The sequence below is a fragment of the Cucurbita pepo genome, chromosome 8 (genome assembly GCF_057944985.1).
Source record: "Cucurbita pepo subsp. pepo isolate OVF chromosome 8, ASM5794498v1, whole genome shotgun sequence".
Taxonomy (NCBI): domain Eukaryota; kingdom Viridiplantae; phylum Streptophyta; class Magnoliopsida; order Cucurbitales; family Cucurbitaceae; genus Cucurbita; species Cucurbita pepo.
The window spans coordinates 11,531,812-11,542,617 of NC_141805.1; the positions used below are offsets into that span (position 1 = coordinate 11,531,812).

Sequence of the window (10,806 nt, forward strand, 5' to 3'; positions counted from 1 at the left end):
ACTTTTTGCCCCTCCATTTTTTTCTTTTATTAAAAAACACATAGGATTCATATGTACAGACAAAAATAAATTTGCTGTTGCAAGTGGGGGCGAATGGTGTATACTAGGACACATAAAACTTAACTGATTAATTTTAAGATTTATTAAAAATATAAAAATAAATAAATAAATTTGGGTATTTAAAAATAAGGTAAGAAGGGAGTAAATGGAAAGGGGCGAATTTCAAGGCCACCACCATTGTCATATGAAGATGGATCATACTTGCCAAACCCAAGAAGACAAATAAAGTAGGTTAAGCTCTAAGGTCAACCCATAGGTTCCCTACGTGACCTAATGAAGATGGCCCAATTATTTTTAGGGTTTAAACTGAATAAAATACAAGTTAAATTGTCGTTTCCTAAACTTTAGAAAATATCTTATAAATTTTTAAAATTTTAATTTTATATTTACTTAAAAATATCATACAAATTCCTAAATTGTCCTCACTCAACATCCACATTCCACACATGGTTCCTAACCCGAGTCCTTTTTTACATACTTTATCTTCATTCACATGTTTTTTAAGAAGTCACCCAATATAGAATTGCTTAAAGGTCCTAGAATTGAGTCATCGAACAGCAAACTATCATTTTAAGTCTTTCTTAATCATTTTATCCTTAGGATCAGTCTCATTCGAATGTGGTCTCGATTCATTCGCATACTCCTCCAATATATTTTTGAACGTTAATATGCTTTTCCTTCTGCATACCAAATATGGAAATCCCTTCATTGAACTTAATCTTTCATTCATTCCATCTTACAATTACTAAAATGGACATTTTCCTATTTCTAATTTGATATTTAACCTTTACCCTAAAGTCATAGATTGCAAATACACACAATTATTTGGAAATGATTTGAAGAAGTTACATTGAATCTAAATGAAATGGATATTATGATGATAAACCATCCAAATCTTGAAAGATCATATGCTTAATCAATTTGCCATATCAACTATATTGAATTGATTTTAGAGCTAGATATTTCAATGTTTATCTAACTAAATAAATAATTATATGATGATAAAACTTTAGTGAAAGGACAATTATTTAATGTTTATATATATCTTTTCATCTGTCATAACAAGATCCATGTGAACTACAACCATGCAAAACATGGTGGCAATGAACTTTAATGGATAGAGAACTTGTGGAGTACAAAAATGGATAACTGCCTAACTTTAGTCCTTTAACTTTTAAATTTAGGGACGAACAAAATAGATTTGAGATTTAATTTTTGGTCGAGATTACATTGAAGAACACTTTACTTATTTACAACACATTTCCCCATAACATATACATATTTTGTTTTTGTTTATTTCATTGATTTCTTTTGTGGGGTTTAAGGTTTGAAGAACATAACAAGAATGTTATGATTCTAAGCTGTGACTGATGTTTCAACTGCAACTTTGCCTGCATAACCCATTTCTGATTTGATTTCAACGTTCCAAAGCTCTGGAATTCCTTCCCTAAGGTTGTGGATGCTTTCCAACGCATAATCTGCTCCTTTAACTCTCTGTGAAGTGCCAATCTATGGTACACCACCAAAAAAAGATGAACAAATTAGCCAAAAATCTCTCATATCTTCATCACAAACTGGCCTTTGATTCCTCTATATGAACTCGAAATCCCTTACCAAGACGGTGTCGAGCCCGACTCGCTTCCCGGCTTGTATGTTTCGAACACTGTCTTCAAAGAACAGCTGAAAAGAGCAAAAGGAACAGATTAAGCTAAAGGGCTAAGCTCAGAGAAGAGTGACATGGTTTGGTTCATTTCTTCTTACAGTTCTTTGAGCGCCTGCAATTTTGAGAGCCCTTTCAATGGCAGCTTCTGATGGTTTACAAATTATGGGAGTTTTTGGTAACTCCATCCCAGGATTTGGCTGAAGAAAATGACCAATAATGTCAAAGATTTCCGACCCAGATGGCGCTGTCGAATTGGATCCAAGAAACTCAAGCTCATCATCTTCATCAGCTGAAACAAAGTTCTTGTTGGTCGGATTCAGTGTTTCAAAGCAAATAATCCCTTCAAAACAGTCCTCTAATCCAAGCCTTTTTAGAACTTCAACTGAATGGATCTTATCAGCATTTGTAAAGATCTATTCAAGCACAAAAACGAGAAAAAATCAGAAAAAATCAGAAAAAAGAACCTAAAAATCAAAGAAAACACAAATACTTACAACTTTTCTATAAGGCAAGCTCAGCAGAAGACTCCTAAGAACAGGATCAGGTTTAAGGTTGTCATAAGGAAGTCTTCCATGAACAAAGCTATGATACTCATCATAATCAAACTCATACCCAATTGCCTAAAAAGAAAGCCCAATTAGTTGAATTATTCTAAACTTTTAAGCATTTTGAAAACTGGGTATCTGTTCTTTATACCCTTAGACCAGCCATGGTTGTTCCATAGTTCTTGTACAGTAAATTGCAGAGGTCAGCGATTTTGCTTGGCTCTATGCCCAGTTTTTCAACCATGTAATCTACAAAAGAACAGTAAGAACATCAAGAACATCAGGAAACTGATTGTTGCAATGAGAAATTCATGCTAAAAGCTTTGTAATCTTACCTTTGATGTTCTGTAAACAGGCAGCTGCAATGCCAGTACTCAAGGGATACAGAGTATCATCCAAATCTAGACACACATTTGAAAAGAACTATGAATTTCCAAAGCAAAAACTAAGAACAAAGATGATCATAGGAAAAGAATCAGTTCTCTTACCAAACAGAAGACAATCATATTTTGGTCTCTGAGCCTGTCTAAACCGATTCTCGTATTCCATTTTGATTAGAAATCCTATCAAGAACAACAAAGAAACGTGAAAATTAATTCATTAAGCCAGAATCATTACATATTCTCATCGATTTTCAAGATCTTAATGGGTTGTTCAAGAATGTATGAGAAAATGGCCTCTGATCATCCGTTAGTTCATGGTTCTTTAACGATTTGCAGCCACAAAACCAGACCATTTTCACCAAATATAAGTTCATATTCAATCAAAAGTTCAAGAACTCGAAAACCCCATCAAAACCCAGAAACGAAATCGAAATCAAGAGATGAAAGTAGAAAAATCAGGCTAACCCATGATGAAAAAAGTAGGCTTACCAAATGGGGAAGAGCAATGAGGAGGAAAGAAGCTTTGAACGAGAGGCAAACAAAGCTTCTTGAAGAGGGGATGAAGAATGGAGCGATTGGGGGAGGAAGAGGAGGGGGTTGAAGAGGTTTATATAGGGGAAGGGGAAGGGGAAAGGAGGGATTTATTAGTTTTTAATCTCGAGTTAATCACGTTTAATTAACGATGAATTAAAGAAAGTGGTGGGAAAAACAGGGGAGTCCGGTTTCTCTGTACTTTCTGGACTTGGGTTTGTCCTTTTTGGTCCTTTACCGTCCAGTGCTTCCCACCCCAGTTCGAACCTCCCATTATCAAATCTGGGTTCTGTATTTTATGCCCTTTTATATGCTTACGTGGACCAATTATAATTAATTCTCCACTCTTTTTTTTCTTTTTTTTTTTTACTTCTAAACCTTAAAAAAAAATAAAAAATTATATGAAAAGGGATTTCTTCGTATCACAATCCAAATCAATTTTGGGAGCATACAAGGGTAAAAAGGTAATTTTGACTAAAGTTATTCTTTCGAGAAAAATAAAGACATGCGAGTTTTTCACGATTCTCACATTTTTTATTTAATTTGATGAAATTAAAAATTTACGATGAAAATTGTAGAGGTAAAAATTATTTTTTTTTTTCTATAAATATTTTCAATACAATTTTGTCAACATTAATGTTTAAAATATTAGTCATTCTTATTTAACACATTCTTCTTTAAAAAAAAAAAAAGTGTGACTTTTATTTATATATATATATAATAAAATAAAACTAACGAATAATTTTAGAGGATGCAACTCGATCGTATAGAGATCCAAGTGTCACACAATTCATTACCAAACAATACAATACAAATCATTATATTAAATTTTTAAAGATTAAACTATCGATTTTTAATATTAAAAAAAAAACATGAATTTTTACAAATTGGTGGAACGTCTGTGGAGGCTAAAGTAAACGAAAAGTGGGACATAACCATATGTCATCTACTTTCTTCACTTATGATAACATTTTTTATGCAACATCAAACACAGTTATTTGATTCCAGACATTTTTTTCAAATATCATAAACAAAACCTTAAACCAAACCGTATGTTGAATGGTTATGAAAATGGGTTTTTGGTTTGATTGAGATAATTACTCCAACACTCGGTGGCCATTAATGCATCAAATTGTTGCGTACTATGTTTATAGCTTCCATGTCTTTTATTTCGTACCAATAATGTTCCTCTCTTTTATGGATATATCAAATAAAAAATATATATATATTTCTAATTCAAATATATTGATGGGTATTTTTTTAAAAGTTAAAAAAATAAAAAAATCGAATGGAGGTAGAAATTCCACGTCAGAATTTCTGATTTTTTTTCCCACCAATTATTGAGAGAAATAAAAATTGCAATAAATAATTAGGGAATTAATTGTTAAAAAAAAATCATACCAAAATGGTAGAACGATTAGAAAGGGTTTGGGCCCTCAATTTTGGCACCAAAATAGACGACAAATTTAATGCAAAAATGATATCATTCATTGGCCATGCTTTCTTGTTCAATACGCCCTTTTATACCTTTCTTTTCTTCGTAAATATTAAATCTTTTAACGACGACGTTTTAAATTTATCAGTTATTTCTTATAATTTTACCATTCATTTCTGTTCACTCGTGTAATTTATGCATTCAAAAACACGAAAAGGGTAATTCAGTAATAGAGTAATAACCGATGGAGTTTTTACCAAAAATGGGATAAGGGTAAGAACGAGAGTTGAAATTATTAATAACCTAACGAAAATGATGAGTCAAATATATTGTGTATCATAAATCAACGACACTACGACCCATATGAGAGAGAAACTATGATATGAACCAAGAGACATCAATAATACAATATACTTCAATGAGGATGTGAAGAAAAGGTTGTCAAAATTATCAAAGGATGTTTCAACTCATGCTACATTGAAGAAGAATGAAGTTTGATTGTTGTAAATTTTGGGTGGGTTACAATTTAGAGTAATTTAGATTTATTGTATTTTTAGGTTACATTTACATAATGGCTCATTATGGCCATTAAGTATAAATGTTACACCTCTTGGAATGCCTTTAGTAGTTTCATTTTGAGGCTATATAAAGCCATGTATGTTGTATTTGTAAGAAGACTTGGAAAATATAGAAAGAAGCATTTGTGCTCTTTTTTAGCCAATGGCTAAGTTTCTTTGCAATTCTATGTAGTTTAGATTGCATGTAGAATCATTCAAGCTCGACATGATCAATCTTGCTTGTGGAGTGATTCGAATCTCAAACAAGTGTTTGAGATATTTGATCAACAAGAGTCATTCAAGCTAGACATGATCGATCTTGCTTGTGGAGTGATTCGAATCTCAATCAAGTGTTCTTGCCTTGAGATATTCGATCAACAAGGTAATCCGAATCTTACTCTCCTTGTAGTTGATTCCTTATCATATCAAACTAATTCATTATTCGAACCATACATCATCAAATTTCAACACTAATTTTCAATAATTTCATGACGTATATCGCTTTATTTTTAAAACATGGAGGGAGACGATCAGGGTTCGAACCATGTAAGGCTGGAAAAAGTAGAAAACTCTGTTAATGGTGGGTGACATATCTTTTTATTCACGTCTTTTTCCCGTTGCTTAATTTTAGAAAGATATTTTCAAATTTTATTATCGTGATAGAGACATTTTTTCCTATGCTTGACGAATTTTCGTGATTTGTTCACCACTTACATCTTTTTGCACAACACGATTTCGATTGACGGTTCCAGACCTAGGATTGAACCGATCCTAAGTTTAGAAGTTTCGTGCCGGGTTTGATGATGTGTATAATATACGATTTATGATTAATATATTATGGTTTAATAAACCCCTATGAAAGGTACATCGATTCTTTAGGGATCTATTTTTTGGGGCAAGCAAAACAAGAAGAAAATAATTAAATAATTAAATAATTAAATAATTAAAATATGATATTAATTTATATTTTTGTTATAAAAAATTGAAAAAGGGAGAAGGGTGATGGAATTGCTCTGCTGGGTCTTATTAAAGAACAATTTTCCAACTCTTTCTCTCAATTATATGAACCATTTGGGCTGGCTGTGACCATGACTTTATATTATAAACATTATAATTTATATAGTTTATGTTAATAATGCATATAAAAATATCATTCACGACTTTGTTTCGTTGACTTGTTCGAAAGATACATCAACGGATATAATTCAAATCTATTCTTCCGATTCTATTTTTTTCCAATAAGCATCTTAAATTGTGATATACGGAGCGAGTTAAGGGTCGTTTCATTTTTTGCCTTTAAATGGTTAGTTTAGATCGTTTTTTGGCAAACGAGAGCGAGATCTTAAAAAAAAACCTAGTTTCAGTGAGTTTATGGCCTGTGGCGCGATTTAAACCGTCTCTAAAACTGCCCTTTACCTATAATGCCCCTTCAAGTCGAGAGCCAGTACCCTAATTTATGTAGTTTTGCTAGGTTTTTAATATATTTTAATTATTTAAATTTTAATCGAGAATATGTGTCAATTATTACTAAATTATTATTTTCATTGACCTATATCGATATACTTTTTAATTAAAAATAAATTTTAAATATATTTATTTATTAATTTAATATATTGATTCGTAAATTAGTTGAAATTAAATAATTAGTTATGAAAATAAAATCAATTTGTGACATAGTTGTACTTATCCCATCCCACCAAAACCACATATTGTTACATTTATTTCATTTCACATTTTATAATATAGTATTATGTGATATATTTGATGATGGAAAATAGGGTTCTTAGCCTTGACGTATGTAAATATATAAAATTATATGTTTTTTTGGAACCATGTTTATTTAAAAAAAAAAAACAATAATTATTTTATAACAAAATAAAATAAAACATGTCATTTTCAGCTTTTTTTTTTCTTTTTTCCCCATACTATTTTATGTTGTTTAATTAACTAACAAGACAAACCCACTAACTTAATCAATAATTAACCCCTCTTAAGAAATCAATAATTAACCTAAAATTATTATTATTTAATTATTTTTAATTACGATAAATTCATATCATTTATATGTAATTAATTTACATATTTTGATTAAATATTTTATGTATTTTTATTATTTGAAAAACTATTATTAATACTAATTATGATAAAGTTTTTATATTCTTATAAAGGGGGTTTCGTTTTCTGTTTTGTACGTCAATTTTACGAATTTGTCCTTTAAAAATGGTTGATATATTTAAAATTGATATTTAAATTAATTTTAATTAATAGAAGTCCAAAGTTTATAATTATAAATTGATTATTTCCAACAAGGAGCCCATTAAGGTTGGAGAGGAAACCCCATTTTGTTTTGTCTATATATACATTTAATTTCCTTCTATTTAAATGTGTCACTTTCTTAGGAACCCTCCAAATTATGGAATATTATCCTTTCACACCATATTATGCAAATATTAAAATTTATATTTAGCCCCTCAACTTATATGAATTCTACTTATGCACCCACTACATTAAATCTCCCCCAACTTGAATTAATTTACTATATATATAGTTTTTTATTATCTCGCATATAATTAAGAATGACCAATCGATTTAAATATAGTTTTACGGATCACTAATGAAGAGTCGCTCATACATCATTTGACGGTGTAATGTAATTCGTGTTCCAAAAATACCCTTAGAGTTAGTTTTGGATAGAAACCGTTAATATTTTGTTTAAAAATTTTCATTAATACTCTTCAATTTTTTTAAAAACTTCGAAAGTATCCTTACCGTTAGTATTATATTTAAAAAAATACTCATTAGCTTTCAAAAGTAGCATCGACATCCTTAACCTTTATCAAGATAAATTCTAAAAGTTCTTACTGTCAATATATAGATGGAAACCGTCCATCTACCCTTTATATATATGGTAAAAATGGGTACTAATGGTAAAAACTTTTTAAACTATTTTTCTAAAAGCTTAAGGGTATTGGTTTAGGGTTTAGGGTTTAGGGTTTAGGGTAATTAAACTTTGGAGAGCTCAATGATATTTATTAAACAGTTTTGAAAGTTAAAATATTTTTGAAATAAAGTATTAACGGTTTTTATCTATAGCTAACTCTGAGAGTATTTTTAAATTTTTTTTTTTTTTTAAAACAAATTCTAATGAGTATTTTTTTTATTAATATAACTCGAAAACAAAACTACAGACAAGAAAGTATTTTACTTCGATACCCCTTATCCATAAGGGATAACAAAATCGATAAGAACAATAAATCTTATGAACACTCAGTTATTGAGAGATAGATATGAACACTTTTCTCTTAGATTCTTAAGCTTCTACGCCTTATATTTTTGCTAGATTTTAAAAATTTTGTGGATGTCTATGAATGGACACTAAATTTCACGTGACAACCATCGAACTATACGAACATTTAGTGTTAAATGTTTTTTTTTTTTCTTTTGGAGAAATTAATAAAACGTTAGGCTATGAAATTGGGAGAAACTAGTTGAGTTAAGTAGAGGAAAAAGATGGGTTGAAGTTGAAAGCCACAAAGAAAGGCATATGGCTGAGATGCTTTGGATGTTGTGTACCACAAAAATTCCAAACCAAACTCCACAAAATAAAACCAAACGCACCGTTTCGAAGATTTATTTAATTTTTTTAATAAAAAAATACAACCCAACAAATTTGGAATCCAATGAAATTCTCTTAATTTTAAAATAAAATTAAAGTATGTGGGCTGCTTTCGTTGACTCTGGAAGTTTTCAAAGGAGGAGAGAGAAAATTATATTTTATTTATTATTTTATAAATTCTCTAAAAAAAAAAATGGTAAAGGAAATTAAAAAAAAAACTACTAATACCACTTCTTAATTCATTTTTTTTATTTGATTTGATAATTAAAAAAGAAACAAAAATTCAATATATTTTATTTAAGTAAAATTAACAAAAACATGTAAATATAATAAATTTGGTTTGACAAGTTTTAAAATCTTTAAATAATTCATTATTAATTATCGGTTCGAGTAAATTTTGATCAAATGAGTCAACCCAAAGTCAACCTTGTATAAGCTTTTTAAGTAATGGATTAGGCTGGTTGGGATCGAGCTGGCACAGAGCCTAATTCTAATTGCTCATGGGCTTTATTCATTTGTTGATGGACCTTAAATTGGGCCTAAAGCCCAACTATCACATCTAGAGTTATGGGCTTATCTTAATATGGGCTTTATTGGACAGCCCATCTCAGCCCAATGATTTTGTAGACGACTTCCACTTCTTCCTTAAGCCGTCTTCCAGATCTCCCCGCCGTCCATTTATTCCTCTCTTACAGACCAAAATTTCAAAACTGCCACCTCCAATCCCCCCTCCCTCGCCTCCTCTCACCACCGTCCACGGCGGTGCTCCTCTTAGGGTTCCAAAACCTCACCATAGTCTTACAAACACAACCAAATAAGCTCTGTTTCTAAAGACAGACGACTTTTCATTACGAGGAAGAGTGTTCGACGCCGACCCGGTAGGAGTGGCGGATTGCGGCGGCGGTCAACTGTCCGCCGCCGCAGCCGAAAAAGAAGGCGGTATCCAACGAACAATGGGTATTTTCAACCCCCTGATTTTGATGCTCTGTTTTTTTCGTGAATCAATTTTAGTTTTTTTTTTCTTTTTTTTTTTTTAATGTGAAAGACATTTTTAAATACAAGAAATTAAGTGAAAATTAGTCGCTTTCATCAATTTATAAGTTTTTTCATGTTTTTGTTATTCCCCTATATTTTTTTTTTTTACTTATTTAATTTTACTTTTAGGTAATCAGATAAAAATGGGTTTTATTTACACTATTGATGGTGAAAGTTTCATATCGATAGAGAATGATCATGAGTTTATAAGCAATGAATATTAACTCCATTGTATGGAGCCTCTTGAAAAGCCCAAAGCAAAGCTATGAGAGCTTATGCAAAGTAGACAATATCATACCATTCACTGTGGAGAGTCGTGTTCGTCTAACAAGCACGTGCATCAAATTTTATCTATATATTAGTAAACATGATATTCTTGAATGTCAACTATGTCCTGTTCGATATTAAAAAAAATGGCATCCAACCCGAAAATATAAAGTTGGTCCAGTTGAATTGCGATCCTTACGTGAGTCACTCGAGCAAGAAATTCATTTTGAGGTTGGTTTTTAAAAATTTTCAATCCAAAACAACAACCTAACCCGTCTTTACAAACTATATACACAACAACGTTAAAAAAAAAAAAAAAAAAAAAAAAAAAAAAAAAAAAAAAAAAAAACATTTAATAAAATGGAAAGAAGTCCAACTGAAATAACGTAAATTCAACCCAAAGTGGATAAAACAAAAGAAAAAGAAGAAACAAACAAAAAAAACAGAACAAAATTGACATTTTAACGTAAGAAAATGCACGGTGAAATTCCTCGAGCAAAATAGAAGACCAATTAGATGAAACATCTTTGTTCTCATTATTTAATAATATATATTTTTGTCTAATAGAAATGTCGCATTTAGTAATTATAAACACTATTTTTCAAGTTAAATTTTGTTTTTAAAATCTGATTAAGAATTAAAAAATCCACTTTAAGGAAATGGTAAAAAAAATATATATTTTTAAAAATTAAATCATTATTACAGTATAAATCT

At 30.4% G+C, this 10,806-nt stretch overlaps 1 protein-coding gene across 1 annotated transcript; it reads right to left on the reverse strand.

Moving 5' to 3' along the window:
* Window positions 1-1,260: 1,260 nt before the first annotated feature.
* LOC111799525 (suppressor of disruption of TFIIS) lies at window positions 1,261-3,296 on the reverse strand. The gene is made up of 8 exons (XM_023682873.2): window positions 3,141-3,296; window positions 2,757-2,831; window positions 2,604-2,669; window positions 2,420-2,517; window positions 2,218-2,343; window positions 1,822-2,136; window positions 1,675-1,740; window positions 1,261-1,569 (listed from the first exon to the last, which is right to left on the reverse strand). Exons 2-8 carry the CDS (start codon window positions 2,815-2,817, stop codon window positions 1,417-1,419), a joined length of 885 nt encoding a protein of 294 aa, XP_023538641.1. The 5' UTR covers window positions 2,818-2,831; window positions 3,141-3,296; the 3' UTR covers window positions 1,261-1,416.
* Window positions 3,297-10,806: the final 7,510 nt, after the last annotated feature.